At 43.8% G+C, this 17,025-nt stretch overlaps 1 protein-coding gene and 1 non-coding gene across 3 annotated transcripts in view; one reads left to right on the plus strand and one right to left on the minus strand.

The window, feature by feature from the left end:
- Positions 1-4,528: 4,528 nt before the first annotated feature.
- The window catches only part of DHDDS (dehydrodolichyl diphosphate synthase subunit), a 34,231-nt gene continuing 21,734 nt past the window's right edge, over positions 4,529-17,025 (plus strand). For both annotated transcript variants that reach the window (XM_061148288.1, XM_061148289.1), the window contains exons 1-6: positions 4,529-4,592; positions 5,133-5,246; positions 6,919-7,035; positions 10,811-10,953; positions 14,590-14,706; positions 15,657-15,758. In XM_061148288.1, the coding sequence (XP_061004271.1) occupies positions 5,184-5,246; positions 6,919-7,035; positions 10,811-10,953; positions 14,590-14,706; positions 15,657-15,758 (542 nt within the window). In that variant the 5' untranslated portion in view covers positions 4,529-4,592; positions 5,133-5,183. The remainder of the gene's footprint in view (positions 4,593-5,132; positions 5,247-6,918; positions 7,036-10,810; positions 10,954-14,589; positions 14,707-15,656; positions 15,759-17,025) is intronic.
- On the minus strand, positions 11,378-11,500 carry LOC133061085 (small nucleolar RNA SNORA26). Its single transcript, XR_009693915.1, has one exon. It is a non-coding gene; the product is annotated as a small nucleolar RNA SNORA26 (small nucleolar RNA).

The raw sequence follows: 17,025 nt of genomic DNA on the forward strand, positions 1-17,025 counted from the left end.
CTTTGAGGAGCAGGCATCAATCGGCAGAGTGGAGAAAGTGGGGACAGGGTGGGTAGGGGGCAGCTGGCACTGCCATATATCTGAGGCTGGAGTCCACAGCATCATCCCCTCTTCCCTCTTGGTGGGAAGAAGGGGTGAGGCAAAGAAACTCCAATTAGCTCTTTCCAAATGCATATGAGGGCTTTGGGGGTTAACCCTCCCTGCATGCTTTATATGAGTCTCCACCCCCAGAATCTCCAGCTTTTGAAAGTGGCCTGGGTAGGGAAGTTGTTTTAAAGAATAATATGGAATAGTATTTCCCATATCAGAGTGTAAAGATTAAGAAGAACAGATTGATGGACCCAGCCAACAAGCCACCACATTCCATGGGAGGAAACATCTCGGGGGGGGGGGGGGGGGCGGCAAGGTTTTCCTCTTCTCTCCTCATAACCTCCTCTTGGGACAGAATGCTAAGAACTGTCCCAAGTAATGGATTATGATGACAGATAAAGGGGTGATCAAGGAAACAGCTGCAGACTTGGTGCTTCTGAGCTCACTCTCACCCCATTCTGGGCCAACTGAATTTTATTTATTTGCTGCCTTGGGTGACTGTACCTTGGGTCCCACTTTCTCCAGGATGCCAACTGCACTAGCTGTGTGCGAATGACGTATCTTGTGCATTTTAACTTTTTTTTTTTTCGTAATATAAATATTCTGGTTTTGTATTTTTGTGTATTTTAATCTAAGGCCCTCATTCCTGCACTGTGTTCTCAGGTACGTGAGCAATCTCAGGGATAAGTCAGCAGCAGCTCCGGGTCTGCACGGCAGGAATGCTTTTTGTTGCTGTATCATCAGAGAGAACAACTATTTGGAGTGTATAGCCTATTGAACTACCTCATTTTTGCCAATTAGAGCTGGCTCTTCTGCCATAGTGTCCTCTTAAAACCCCTCCATCTTCAGCATTTCATGAGAGACTAGGTTTTAACTGGGTTGCCCCATGACTTGGTCTCCTTCCTACTGAAAGAGTGGAAATTGGTCTGAACAGGAAAACGTGGTGCAGAGAGGTTAGGAGAGGCTGGGCCAGATAAGAAGTGCAGAGAGGGGAAGCCAAGATTAGGCAAAGGTCATCTGTCTGTGTGATAAAGGATTCCTGTTCCAGATCTATAATCCCAGGACTCGCTTTATATACCAGATCCATCCTTCACCTGACTGGGCTAGGCTGACCATGCACAACAGGGGGTGTGTGTTTTATAAAAAATGGAAGTTGGTAAGGAGAGGTTTTTAAGAACAGTGCCTCTGTACCCATCTTGAGCTGCCCAAGGATGGATATGTGAAGCAAGGACAAGATCTTTAACGATTCTGGGCTTTTCCTCCTTGGCTTCTGGAGAGACCATCAGCAATGGCTTCTTTGTGGTTCCTAGAGCCAGGGTCCTACCCTGCTGCAGCAGTGATTAGTATCATGGCAGCTAAAGGAGAAAGGGCGGTGGTGGGGGGTGGGGGAGGGTGCGTTTACAAGCTGTGAGATCACTGCAGACCTACCTCACTGTGTTGTCACGGGGCAAATGCAATAGAACGCATTGGGTGATGTGTGTCTGATCCTTGTCTCTCCCAACTGCTGCCCCCCTCTAGTTATTATATTTGTCTGGGCTTTGTAGGACTTCACAAGTAGCTGATTTGGTGATTGCTAGGTGGCCTAGTTTGTGTAAATATAATGTGTTGGTCTTCTCCATGTTCTTTTGGGGTTTTATTGTTTACAAACTTCTTTTTATATTGAGAAAAATAGCCAAAGCATCTTTGACAAAATGTTCTGCACCAGGCAAAAAGATCTGAAACATAAGCTTGGGGGCCCCTCTTCTTGAAGTTGGGGGGGGGGGTCTTGAACTACACTTTCTTTTGTGTTCCCCTTCCTCTATTTCCTATTTCAAACAAGATCTGTCCTAAAAACTAGATTCCTACCCCCTCCTCTTCCACGTTTGTGCCCCCCAAAATAGACCATATACCTATACGTTTAATTTGTGGGGTATCTGTGATTAAGTGATTTGTGCAAAAATCCTGAAGAAGCTAAGATCTCTCCATCCCTTGTTGCCAATCTCGAGTCATGTCCATTCCTTGATGTGATTCATGCTACACGGACTGCTGTATTTGGATGGATCAAGACCAACTTTAATTTCTAATCCAAGGGTAGAGAGGAGCAATGAAGGGGGCCTTCCATGTAGAAGGTGGGGCTGGGAGACCACGAAAGGAAGGATGAATGTATATCCAAGTCACTCAGGAACTTTTATGCAGGTGCAAGAAACTTATGTCAAAGTAGCCACAAGATTGTTTAATAGCAGACGGACGAATGTAACTCCATGTTTACTGCTAGAAACCAAAGCTTTGTATGAAATCTTGAATTTATGGGGAGGGAGGGAGGGTAGAAAAGCATGTACCCATCTGTTTTCCTCATCCCTTCTTCTCATTCCTGAACGGCAGGAGACAGCCCCTTGGGCTTTGGCGACCCCATCTGGGCAATGTTTATTTGATGGCTGATTTTGTGGTGCCAGGTACTTCCTTTCCCATTTGCTATCATTTTGTAACACACACGCTGACCCTTTTCCCTTCCCTTTCTTTTCCTTGGGAATATACAATAAATAAAAACTTATTGGTACTGAAACTCATCTTGGTTGATATTTAAGGCGCCTTCCTCCTACCGTTACTTCCACCTTCTTGGATTGGGACTCAGAAGTCATGAGAAGAACCATTAAGTTTTCGGTTCAGCCATTTTCTTAGGAGTGAATCTTGAAAGTTCAGTCTTTTTAGCACCTCATTACAGTGGATTTTTGTTTCTACTTAAGGCCTCTTGTCCTTTCCTTGGAAGCTGCCACATTCAAGAGGGGATTAAGGGCTTGGCATGCATAAGAATGGGGTTGCCTGTGCCACTGGCTGGGATGAAAGGATGGGGCCATGGCTTGGGGCATGAGATCCTAATAATACTTTGTCCCTTGCTCCTCAAAGCCCTTTACAAATCTTAATTAATTAACCTCCTGTAGCAACCCAGGGAGGGAAATACTGGAAACTGGGGAAAGTGAGGCCAGAGGAGATACACTGACTAGTTACAAACACATATTAACAAGTTTGCTAGCCTTCTATTTATTAACATCTAGCTCCCCCCATAAAAAAGAGGTTTTACTTGATTGGAAGCATACCAACTATCACACAAAGGGCAAGAAACCATTAACAAAAACAAGGGTAAGAAGTTTCCCTGGTGGCTCACTGGTAAAGAATTCTGCAATGCAGGAGATGATGGTTCGATCCGTGGGTCAAGAAGATCCCCTAGAGAAGGAAACGGCAACTCCAGTATTGCCTGGGAAATCTGAGGCTCCTGGCGGGCTACAGTCCATGGGGCTGCAGAGTCAGACACAACTGAGCAACTAAACACTCCAGGGACTTCTACCAAACGTCAAAGCCGGTCATGGAAGATGTTAAAAGCAGCAAACTACTGGATTTCAGTAAATGGTTTTCCTGCAAAATTGAAGTAATCAGATAGGCAACCTAGATGCCACGCAGGAAGGATGGAAAAGCTTAAGAAATTTCATGGATGGGTTACTCATCTTTAGAGGGCTTTGAATAACCCTTTCATCATAAAGTGAAAGACAAAGTAATGAATTGGGAGTTATGACTGCAGTATCTCTCTCTTGTTTCTTTGATGACACTGGAATCGAAAGTTAGAAACAGGAAGTTTCTTTGAAAATGGTAGTTTTTGTTTCCCCCCCTTCTTTAATTTTGAGAAAACTAAACTCCCAATTTCTTTTGTGAGTTAGTAACTCGAATTCCTGCAGCCCTTTTCGTTAAAGGTTTGGTAGAGAAAGAATACCCCTGATTTTTCTGTCAGGGTTAGTTGATGGCCTTATAGTTTAGAAGCCATTCTTAAGCAGAGTTCTTTCTGACCTTAATCCTTTTTTTGAGTTCCTTGGGTAGGTCCTACGAATGCAAACCCTAAAATGTGTGTGCCTTAAGGCAGCACAAAATGGACTGAGGTTAAGTCTTGTGAGACTAACGAGAGCCAGGAACTTCGCAAACGATTAAATCCACTAAATAAGACAAAACGGTGTAAACACACGCTTCTTAAGACTTGTATCAGCTCTAAAGCCAATTCTGCATCCTTATAGTTAGCAGAACATAACCTTACCCCTTTTTCTCAGCAGTCCTAATCTGCTGCTAGCGGCTGAGAAGTCCCGGCATTTCTGAGATGAGGCTCCCCTAGCTCCTGATTCCTGTCCTGTAACCGGATGGTCTACAGACTTAGCGGCTCTCCCAGGTGGTCTGGACCCCGCCTTCCCCAGCAAGGTCCCCAACACTTGGCCCGGAGCCGAGTCTCACGCCTCACCGCGTCCCGAAAGCCCGGCTCTCGCATTCGCCTCACCCCGCCCCGCCCCCAGGCGTTCGAACGGCCGAGAACGCTTGCCTCGTCGCTCCTCTTCCTCCGAGCGCGCAAGCGCGGCCAGGACTCCGCCCCTTAGGTGACGGGGGAGGCGTGTCCGAGCGCCCAACGATGACGTGTTCTTCCAGCGCCACGTCGTGAGGAAGTGTCGGTCCACTGGAGCAGTTGGAAGGCGCTGGCAGAGCTTGTCAAGGTGCTGGGTTCTGGGTGGGGTGGACTGGAGGAGAGGGATTGACTGGGCGAGAGGCAGCTGTGGGACGGGCAAAAGGGACAGTGGAAGAGACAGTGAGAGAGTAAATAATTGGGAAAGCTCTAGGCTAGGAGGTAACGGGTGCAGTAGCTGAAAGGGTTGTCGACCTGGAGCACCGAAAGTCGGAAGCTGCCTTGGGGAGGATGGAAAAGGAAGAAGGGGGAAGGATCAGGATGTAGGCACTACGATGTGACTGGAAGCTGACGTTTTCAATAGATGTTCAGAAAAAGGCGGTGCAGACACTGAAGGAGAAGGGGGTAGCAGCAAGCTCCACCAAGCCCGTGGAGCCAAGAAAAGGCCTCTGCCCTCAAAGTCCTGTTGTCTTATAAGTCTGGGTGGAGAAAGACTAGAGGCTTAGACCAGTGCCTTTGGGTTCTAATGCTGGCTGCTCTCTACCGTTTTTCGTTTTTGGCGTAGTTGCAAGTCAGACGTAGTTGTTTGCCGGCGTGGTGACTTCTGATTCTCTTTCTTGTTTATACACAGTTACCTGGTTGGTGTCTAATCGTCCTGGGCTGCTTCTCCGGGGCAAGAATTATGTCATGGGTCAAAGAAGGAGAGCTGTCATTTTGGGAGCGGTTCTGTGCCAATATCATAAAGGTGAGCAGTGGCGGACAGCACCAGCTGGCCTTTTGGTTTGTTGGGTAATCTTATATCAAAACCTGTTATTAAAGTTGAGTAATCCCTGACGTTTATGGATTTATAATAGAATTTAGCAGTGGTGTGAAAGAGTCTTAGAATTGCAAGTCTACGTTTCTGGCAAATTACTGTCCTAACTCCCGCATTTTCAGGAAACCTAGGACCTCCCAGTATCACTGGGCAGTACGGGCTGTTAGGTCTTCCTGAAATTTGTTTCCGTAGAACTTTGATCGGTTATTCCTAGTACTGTCTTCTGGGTTTAGATAAAATAACTAATCTTGCTTTGATGTGATGGTAGAGCATAATGGTTAAGAGTTTGGGATCTGGAGGCAGACTATGAATGAAAGTCCTATTCTGTCATATACTAACCATGTGACTTTATATGGTGGTTTTGAGGATTAGATGAAACTACATAGAAAGCACTCACCACAGTGTCTAGCAGTTTTTAATTACTATTGTAGGGGGTGCCTTTCAGCCATTTGAAGACTATAATCACTCTGTTTCCTACATTCTCCTTGGTTCCCCCAGATCTTCCCTCAGCTTTTTCTCTAGGAATCACAGCAAAGTTATATCCTCTGCATATGAAAGGTTTGAGATTGGAGCCAGTCAGCTTGGTTTCAGCCCCAGGCTGCCAAGCAGCAGGTAGCAGTGAATTTATGAGTATGCCTTGAACCCCACCTCCCCACACACAAAAAATGCCAAGTGATCTCAGACAGTGCAGGAAATGGAAAGCATCTCCTTAGGGAATCACTGCAGTCTTGTGTTGGGAAGAACAAACTTCATGACTTTATTGGAATTTTTTGTGGGGGGGGGGAGGCCTCTATGTAGGGGACAAAAATAGAAAATGTCAGAGAGTTGCAGGGCAAGCAGTCTATGAAGAAACCCTCCAGTGAGGGAAAATAGTTCAAGGAGTGAATTTTTGCTATGATGGACAATGTAATGCTGCTCTAAGCCGGATAAGAAGTTTTGTTTGCCTCCCAAATGCCTTTTGTTTTGAAGTGTCTCCTGACATTGAAATTTTTATAAAAATCTTGAGTGTCTTCTCTTGTGAAATAAGAAGATCCAACAATTTTAGGCCTCTATTCATGTGTGACAGGACTCAGATGGAAGTGGGTGCCTATTTTATGAGGAGGATGCCCTCTACATTTCACCACATCCATCACCATCCCTCCTGTGTCTTCCAGTTGAAAGCTAATGAAACCAAGCTGGTGGTTAAGGGCATGTGGTTAAGACACGTACTCTGGAAGCACATAGACCTCCGTGTGAATCCTCACTTTGTCTCTTCTCGGCTGTGTAACTGGTGCAGGTCACTTGACCTCTCTGAGCCTCAGTTTTCTCATGTGTAAAATGAAGATAATACTATTTACTTCACATGTGTGTATGATAAAAAAAAACTTAAGGTGAAGTATAAAAAATCCAGCATAGTATTTGACATGTAGTAAGTGCTCAATAAACACATAAATAAAAATAAATAGAAGTGCTTACTGCTTATGTATTGAGCAAAAAAGTACAGAATACCCAATTCCCTTCCTTAGGACTTTTATCATATAACTCAAGCCTATCAGCTTGGCATATTGTCTCCTTTTATCTCTGAGTATTATGTGATGTGTCCGTTTGTCTTCTTACCTCACAGGCAGGCCCCATGCCCAAACACATTGCGTTTATAATGGATGGGAACCGTCGCTATGCCAAGAAGTGCCAAGTGGAGCGGCAGGAGGGCCACTCACAGGGCTTCAACAAACTGGCAGAGGTGGGTGTGGGTGGCAGAATCAAGGGTGAATGGTCTGGTGAGAATTGGATTATGGCTAAAAAACCAAGCCCTGAGTTTGCTGTGGTTTGAGAGTGCTTTTATAGTTGTTTGTTTTCTTCCTTGCTTGTTTGCTAGCTATAAGTCTCATATCAACATTTACAGAAAATTAAATCGTCTAGGGAATCATCACAAAATATTTGATATAAGAACAAAATTGTCTCCTTTTACCACTTTAATCAACAGTTTATATTTTTCTGTGCCTCATCCTAGTCCTTATAGTATGTTCAACATGACTTAACATCCATAAAATTATAGCTTTTGAAAAAAATTATTTATTTTTCAGTTCAGTTCGGTCATGTCCAACTCTTTGCAACCCCATGGACTGCAGCATGCCAGGCCTCCCTGTCCATCACCAACTCCTGGAGCTTACTGAACTCATGTCCATTGAGTTGGTGATGCCATCCAACCATCTCATCTTCTGTCATCCCCTTCTCTCGCCTTCAGTCTTTCCCAGCATCAGGGTCTTTTCCAGTGAATCAGTTCTTCGCATCAGGTGGCCAAAGTATTGGAGTTTCAGGAATACTGTGTTGGTTTTTGCCATATATCAGCATGAATGAGCCATAGGTATACATATGTCCCCTCCCTCTTGAACCTCCCCCCCACTTCCCACCCCCTGGGTTGTTATGGGGGGTTTGGGTTCCCTGAGTCATAGCAAACTTCCATTGGCTATCTGTTTTACACATGGTAGTGCATGTGTTTCTGTGCGACTCTCTCCATTCATCCCACCCTCTCCTTCTCCACCCCCTGCCCATGTCCATAAGTCTGTTCTCTGTGTCTGTGTCTCCATTGCTGCTCTGCACATCGGTTCATCAGTACCATTTTTCTAGGTTCCATATATATGTGTTAATATATGATATTTGTTTTTCTGACTTTCTTCGCTCTATATAATATGCCCTAGGTTCATCCACCTAATTAGAATTGACTCAAATGTGTTCCTTTTTGGGCTGAGTAATATTCCATTGTGTATATATACCACAGCTTCTTTATCCATTCATTTGTCTATGGACATCTTGGTTGCTTCCATGTCCTAGCTGTTGTAAATAGTGCTGCAATAAACACTAGTATGCATGTATCTTTTTCAGTTATGGTTTCCTCAGGGTATATGCCTGGTAATGGTATTGCTGGGTTGTATGATAGTTTTATTCATAGTTTTTTAAGGAATCTCCATACTGACTTCCTGGACATACTGGAGTGGGTAGTTCCCTTCTCCAGCTGATCTTCCCAACCCAGGGATCAAACCCGGATCTCCCGCATTGCAGACAGATTCTTTACCAGCTGAGCCACCAGGGAAGCCCATGAGTACTGGAGTGGGTAGCCTATCCCTTCTCTAGGAGATCTTCCCAACCCAGGAATTGAGCCGGTGTCTCCTGCATTGCAGGCAGATTCTTTACCAGCTGAGCTACCAGGGAAGCCCATGATAGTTTTATTCATAGTTTTTTAAGGAATCTCCATATTGTCTTCCATAGTGGCTGTATCAATTTACATTCCAACCAACAGTACAGTTGAGTTCAGTTTAGTTCATTCACTCAGTCATGTCCGACTCTTTGCGACCCCATGAACCGCAGCACGCCAGGCCTCCCTGTCCATCACCAACTCCCAGAGTTCACCCAAACCCATGTTCATCGAGTCGGTGATGCCATCCAACCATCTCATCCTCTGTCATCCCCTTCTCCTCCTGCCCTCAATCTTTCCCAGCATCAGGGTCTTTTCAAATGAGTCAGCTCTTTGCATCAGATGGCGAAAGTATTGGAGTTTCAGCTTCAAAATCAGTCCTGCCAATGAACACCAGGACTGATTTCCTTTAGGATGGACTGGTTGGATCTCCTTGCAGTCCAGGGGGCTCTCAAGAGTCTTTTCCAACACCACAGTTCAAAAGTATCAGTTCTTGGACGCTCAACTTTCTTTATAGTCCAACTCTCACATCCATACATGACCGCTGGAAAAATCATAGCCTTGACTAGACGGACCTTTGTTGACAAAGTAATGTCTCTGCTTTTTAATATGCAGTCTAGGTTGGTCATAACTTTCCTTCCAAGGAGTCAGTGTCTTAATTTCATGGCTGCAGTCACCACCTGCAGTGATTTTGGAGCCCAGAAAAATAAAGTCAGCCACTGTTTCTGCTGTTTCCCCATCTATTTGCTATGAAGTGATGGGTCCGGATGCCATGATCTTAGTTTTCTGAATGTTGAGCTTTAAGCCAGCTTTTTCACTCTCCTCTTTCACTTTTATCAAGAGTACCAATGGTAAAAGAAGGTTCCGTTTTCTCCACACCCTTTCCAGCACTTGTTGTTTGTAAATTTTTTGATAATGGCCATTCTGACCGGTGTGAGGTGATATCTCATTGTAGTTTTGACTTGCATTTCTCTAATAATGATGTTGAGCATCTTTTTGATGTATTTATTAGCCATCTGGATGTCTTTTGCCCACTTTTTGATTGGGTTGATTGTTTCTCTGCTATTGAGTTGTATGAGCTGCTTGTATATTTTGGAAATTAATCCTTTGTCAGTTTCATTTGCTATTATTTCCTTCCATTCTGAGGGTTGTCTTTTCACCTTGTTTATAGTTTCTTTTGCTGTGCAAAACCTTTTAAGTTTAATTAGGTCTCACTTGTTTATTTTTGTTTTTTATTTCCATTATTCTAAGAGGTGGGTTATAGAGGATCTTGCTATGATTTATATCATAGCCTTTAACCTCTAGGCCCTATCTCAACACTGCTGTTCTCAGCTCCAGTTTGTTCTCCACCTTTAGTGTCACTGGATTCAAGAAGTACCAGAAGACTGAGTTTAAATTTGAGTTTTACTTCTCTTGTCTTTGAGGTGTCATTTCATACAGGGAAATGCACAAATTTGGGGTTTTGACAGTTGCACTCATGAGTCTACTCCACACCCCTGTCAAGACATAGAAGTTTCCATCTTTCTAGAAGGTTCCTTCGTGCCCCTCCCCGTGAAACCCTGTGCTACCTCCTCTGCCGCTCTACAGGCAACCACTGTTCTGATTTCTGTCACTCCAGATGAGTTTTTGCTGTTCTAGAACCTCATATAATGGATTCATACAGTAGAGCTGTGGACTTTTGATATATTTCTTCATTTTCCGAGCCTCAGTTTTACTATCTGTAAAGTAGGCGTGAAAACAGTAATGCCTTTCTCAAAGGGTTGCTTGAAGAATCAAATGAAATAATGTCTGTGAAAACACTTTGGAGACTTAAATGCTACACAGTTGTGCAGTTGTTGCTTGTCTTCTAACTCATCAGCCTCTCAGTCTTCTGGAATAATGATGTTGTGGGCAGTAATACCTGTGTTCTTATATACCTTTAGCCACCTGGTGAGGGATGGATTGTGATGCCATTTCACAGATAAGGGGATTTAGGCCCCGAGAGGTTAAATGATATGCCGGCAATCACATAGCAAGTGCATGATGGAGTCAGGGGCTAGGACCTAGAACTTCACTCTCTCAGCGAAGAGTTCTTTCCAGTAAGCCACAGTAGCATCAGCATAATAATACTCATTAAGTTCGCATTTTTCAGTCTCTCAAGTGGTGGCTTTCTGCTTGTTTGGTTCATTATTCTGAGAGAAGCATTGGTATTAACCTAGCTTTACCCAGAGTGGGAAGGAAAAAAGTCTGTCTCCCACTTCCAGCACTGAGTCGGGGCTGAGGCATGTCCTGTTTCCCTTCCTGCTCTTCCTTGTATCCTAGCTCCTTGCCTTCTCCCCCTCAGACTCTGCGTTGGTGTTTGAACTTGGGCATCCTGGAGGTGACGGTCTATGCGTTCAGCATCGAGAACTTCAAACGCTCCAAGAGTGAAGTAGACGGGCTAATGGATCTGGCCCGGGAGAAGTTTAGCCGCCTGATGGAAGAACAGTAAGATGCTATCAGAGGGGCACGTGTGTCCTTCCACCACCTCCAGCCTTATCCTAACCCTCAGCTCTCTTTTCTGGGGCTAGTTAAGGAACTCTAAATCTTTCTGCTGTTAATAGGACCTCTTCAGTGGCAAGTATGACAAGCTAGTTTTTCTTTTTTTTCAAAGGAAACGTTTATTTGAGGGTACAGAGGTATTTCATAGAATTCAAGGACAAGAATGGCCAGCCTTAGGTAAAACTGAAGTTAAGAAGTGAAATCCAAAAAAAAAAAAAAAAAAGAAGTGAAATCCATTAGATAATGGATTCTTTTTTTTTTTTTTTGTAAGTTTATTTATTTATTTATTGAAGGTCAAGTTTAAATTTAATGACTTTGGTATTAACTACACACATACTAGTAAGTGCTAAGACTTAAAATCTTCCGGTTCAGTTGTGACTCCAGACGGGATCCAGAGAAGAGTTCTAAAAATCTCTTCTCTGGGTTTTATGGAGACTTTCTTTACCCTCCTGTGTTAGCCTCTTATGGCACTGCGTCAGCCTTAAAAGGGCACTGGAAAGGGTGAGATAATGGATTCTAAATGCTTCCTTGGGCATTTACTTCTTTTGCTCCACAGACCAGCTTTGTCTGCTTTAGGAGCACAGCCCAGAATGAACTAAAACCCTAATTGGTTCTAGTTCTAAGCAGCCCACCTTAGATCAGATTTCTATACCAGGACCAGTAAGCTGTGACCAGGGAAGTAGAGTAAGAGAAACTTTGAAAAAGTCATTTTCTGTGGTGCAGTCATCCCTAAAAAGCTACTACACTTCCCTGTATATTCCGTTGGAAGGGAATGGATGATGCACAAAAGGCCCTTATGGGGATAAGTCAGTACTAGTCTTATCTGTCACTATGTTTAAGCCTTAACTTGGGGAGCAAAGCCAGAACGGGACAAAGAGGAAGTTTGGTGGAAATTAATTGCTTCAAAGTGTGCATCTCTCTCCAGCCCGGGCTGCCCCAAAGTCTTCATAACAACCATTCTCTGCCCAGCTCCTCCTCACTCCAGGACCAGGCAGATGAGAGAACAGAATGCTTAGAGCTCTAGCAGAGCTGGGCCTAGGACAGTTCTGTCACTTCTGTCCCTGTGTGGGTCTGGGTGAGGGGAGAGTAGCCAGGCTTCTCTGTCCATGTTAAGATGGTGAGACTCTGGGCCACAGACATTACTGCCTCCTTTGGGGCTCAGAAGTCACACCCAAGGGACTGGGGACAGAGGTAATGGGGACACATTCCAGGTGTTCAGATTCTTCTGTATTTCACACTAATCTTTCCTTTTTAAAGTGCTTATACTATGTGTCAGGCCCTGAGCCTGATGTGGATTCTCATTTAATATTCTCATTATCCTGTGAGAAAGGTATTATTATCCCAGTTGTAGAGAGGAATAAAGTAAAAACCAGCGACGTTTAGGTGTGTATCTTGGGTTGCGCAGCTATCAGAGAGACAGAGCCAAAACACACAGAATCTTTCTGACTCTGGAGCTAAGCTGTTGTCTACTATACTGCACTCCAAGAGACAGGAGGTAATCTTACAGTTCTTAAAAGGTGCTCCTGAGATTGTTCTAATCAGTCAGTAGTAGAGGACATGGTCTTAGGTCATGAAGTCCTGGATGCAGCAAGAAGAAACCTTAGCAGTGGTTTTCCTATAGTGTGCCACAACCCCAGTGTTGTGACAGGTGGGCGTGCAAGGACCCAGAAGGAACATGGTATACAGTGCTGCTTTATGTTTATCTGTCTTATATATTGGACATCTGTTACAGATTTGATTCAAAGAAAGAGTTGTTTGGCTAAAAGAAGTTTGGAAAACCACTGGTCTAGTTTGGTTTCATCAGTTGGGAAACTAACCCTTGTGGAAAGAAGAGAAAGGTTTGCCCATGGTCACACAGCAAACTAGTGGCAGAACCAGGCTGGGAACCCAGATCTCCTGGCTCCTTGCCAGCACTTTCACAACTCCTTCCTTGTAGACCTCCTTCAGGTCATGTGTATTCTCACAGTGTGGTACTTTCCCAGAATGGCAGAGATGGTTAGCACCCCCAGTTTACAAGGTAAGAGGCTCAGCGAGGCTCAGCAGTTATGCTAGGTCAGATAGTAAGCAGTAGCACTAGGGCTTGAATCTAAGTATTCTTTCTCTTTTTTGGCCGCATCCCAGGGCATGCGGGATCTTAGTTCCCCTACCAGGGATTGAACCTGTGCCCCCTGCAGTGGAAGCACAGAGTCCTAAAAACTGGACTGTCAAGGAATTCCCAAATCTAGGTATTCTTATTCAAATATTGCCTTGATTCTGAGTATACATTTGTCTACTATCACTGAAGTGGGTTCTCAAAATTAGGTGATTAGATCTTGCTCACTCTTGGAAGAAATGTGGTTGAGGGTTGCAGGGTGGAAAGGCTGTGGGTGCAGCCTTCAACTCTGGATCAGGGTTCTCCAGAACCTGCCAGATACCCTCGCCCCACAGTATACTTCTTGTTACGGAGCTCCTGTTTTCCAAACATTAGTCATTCTGTTTCTCCTAAGCATTCCCAAGTTCAAGAAGCTGACTGGGGAACAGTGAGTTCATGCTCACTCTGCCGTTTGGGAGTTACTATATGGAGGCAGTGTAATGTTGTGATTAAAAAAACAGGCCCTTGAACCAGACTGCCTTGATTCTGTATCTGACTTTCTACTCACCAGCTGTTCACCTCCCTGGGCCTCAGTTTCTTCATCTGTAAAAGGGGAATGGTAATGGTGTCTGCCTCAAAGGTAGATGTAAAAATGGAGTGCGTGTAAAACACTTAGACCAATGTCTGAATAAGTGAAAGTTCCTCAATAGTGTCCGACTCTTTGCAACCCCCTGGACTGTTCTCCAGGCCAGAACACCAGAGTGGGTATCCTTTCCCTTCTCCAGGGGATCTTCCCAACCCAGGGATTGAACCCAGGTTTCCGCATTGCAGGTGGTTTCTTTACCAGCTGAGCCACAAGGGAAGCCCAAGAATCCTGGAGTGGGTAACCTATCCCTTCTCCAGTGAATCTTCCTGGCCCAGGAGTCAAACCGGGGTCTCCTGCACTGCAGGCGGATTCTTTACCAACTGAGCTATCAGGGAAGACCAGACCAATGTCTGGCAATTAACAAACATATAATTAATGTTAGATGTTGCTATACTTACAGTTCACGAGAAGTTAACAAAAGTAACCTGTAATATACAACTCCTGCCCTTGAGTTTGTTCGCCTGTTAAAATGAGACAGATAGCATGGAATCCGTGTGATGCAGCTTGCCAACAGGGACATGTGAGGCAGTGTAATATGTGGTAAAGAAGTTTGGGTTTTCAAATCAGACAGACCTAGGTTTCAGGCCTGACCCAGCTCTTGATGGCTGTTTGACCTTGGGCAATCCCTATCCGAGCCTCAGCCTATTCTGCCTGAGCCTCGTTTCCCGCTGTAGAACAGGGAATGTGCTAAATTCCTTTCCCGGTCGTTGAAGGCATGCAGTGAAATAATACATGTGGTATGGTGCCTGACACACAGGAAAGCACTCACACTGGTAATTGAATATTATCTAAGCACTTTGCTCTCTCCAGCTCAGCAGGTGCTCTCTCCCAACTCCCAAACCTGCCTCCTTTCCCCCCTGATCAGGGAGAAACTGCAGAAGCATGGGGTATGTATCCGGGTGCTGGGTGATCTTCATCTGTTGCCCTCGGATCTCCAGGAGCTGGTCGCACAGGCTGTGCAGACCACCAGGAGCTACAACAAGTAAGTCTTCTGATTTCCCTCTAGGGCCTCTATCAACCTTTGACTCCATCTGGCTTTAGGGAGACTTCCTGGGCCTTTCTTGGCCTGCATTTGGTACAAGAGGCGATAAGGAGTTGGTTTCGGATGCTTAGAAGCTTCTTCCTTCAGCTATAGGGCAGACGGAGATGTTTCTGCAGTACCTGTTACATGTGTGTATGTTCACACATGCAGTTTCTTTTCTTCATCCTTCATGGGCCTTGCCCCCTCCTATATATATACATATATATACACACACACATATTTAAGTATGTAAATACATATATATTTGTGCGTGTATATATGTATATATGCACCTATTTACATACATATAATGTGTATATACATATATATATATACATGTTTAAATATATATGTTTGTGGTTTTGGGTATTTTTTAATTGACAGAGGATGGGGTAGGAATGTATCAGGCCTTGTCCCTGTCTCTGAAGACAGATCCCTCAAGAAATTCTCTTTCTGTCCCACTGCTTTAACCAATAGATGGGATGACCTGAGGAGGACATGCTGCTACAGATGGGAACAGAGTTTAATAATCCAAACTTCATTATGTGTGGCTTTGCAATGTAATGTATATTTGGCAGTGGATTGGTTTCACATCAGATTTCCTTCCTATTCTTCTCTACTTGTTCTAATAATCACAATGAATTCACTTCCTCTGAAAGCCAGGTGCTAGCAGAAGGCAAGAAGATTAAGTGAATAATAAGGATCAGTTAGTATTTTTCTTATTACAAAACTAATGTGTTTTTTCCCAAGGAAAATAGGAAAACTCAAAAAACTAATAATCTCGCCTTTCAGAGGTATCCATGGTTAACCTTTGATGTGTGTTCTACCACAGAAGGGGTGCTCTGTAATCAGGGACTCTGCTTCTTACTCCCTGTCCCTCTTGGTAAATTATTCTGTTCTTCCCTTCTCAGGTGTTTCCTGAACATCTGTTTTGCTTACACATCCCGTCATGAGATCAGCAATGCTGTAAGAGAGATGGCCTGGGGAGTGGAACAAGGCCTGCTGGATCCTAGGTACCCACAGTTGTTTAGCATGGTGACTGATAGGGAAAGCAGGCACGCACTGAACCATAAAATCCCTCCTGAGTCATGTACGTGGGTCGGAAGTCAAATCAGGAATGTATGTGGAAAGATTAAGGTGAGGGTGATTCCCCTCACTTAGAGTTTCAGAATGACTTCTTATAGCCTGCTTTAGAATTTCTCTGTGTTTGCCACATACCAAGAAGTTCTAGAAAAATGGCATAGCAGGGTAGCAACACTGTGGCATGCAATAAACATGATGCCCTCCTGGCCGTTTGGCAGAGTTTTTCTAGGAATGAGTTTTCAGGAATGCAGCTTTTGGGGGGTATTGTCCTTTAGGCCTGTCATGTTACAGTTCATGCAAAATACAGGTATTTTTCAAAAAGAATGTTGTTCATCATTGACAACATGGTGGGATTTTTAGAGCTGGGAGAGACTTTGGAAGCCGTCTGTCTGCTCAGTCTCTGTTGTGAGTGTAACCTTTGGTAATAATATTAGTAAACTAACAACAGCAATAGTAAAATAAAGTAGAAAAAACCCCCACAAACCCTGGGTAATATGTTATGCTTTGTATTTTATTAAATTAATATTCTTAGGTGTAAGAGATTTGAGTCTTTTCTCCATTTTATAGATGAGAAAACTGAGCTCACATTGAAATGACTTCCCAAGGTCATTCTGCTAACAAGTGCCAGAGCTGGGACTTCTATCAAAAACTGTCTTGATTCCAGAGTTTTTGTCCTGACATATGGGGTCTTGGGACCCAGGAATTTTTTTGACTTCCCTCTTGGATATAATTTTATTTTCCTGGGAAATTAAATAAAAAATGAAGACGTTTCTCAGTGAGAATGAAATTATATAAGAAGAAAAAGAGACAGTTTTTAAGGCTATTTTATGAATCCTTCTTCTATAGAATCCATTCTATAGCTGAATGATCTTTCTGTGCTATATAATTTATTCATTCAATCAATCATTCATTCTTTAAACAGATATTTTTTAAGTGCCTACTAAAGGCCAGGCACATTGCTGTATATAGAGGATATAGTGCTAAGAATAAAAAAAACATATTTCCTGTTTTCATGGAGCTCTGGCAAGGAAAGCAAACATTATCAAGATCATACAAGTCAGCATAAAATTATATTGATGATAAGCGTGATAAAGGCATTGGTGCGTGGTTCAGTAAGAATTTATACTTAAGAGGAATGGACCTGGTATGGAAGGCTCTCCAAAGGAAATGAATGATAAGTGACCTACCAAGGGGGTG

This window comes from Dama dama, chromosome 8, assembly GCF_033118175.1.
Source record: "Dama dama isolate Ldn47 chromosome 8, ASM3311817v1, whole genome shotgun sequence".
NCBI classification, from domain to species: Eukaryota; Metazoa; Chordata; class Mammalia; order Artiodactyla; family Cervidae; genus Dama; species Dama dama.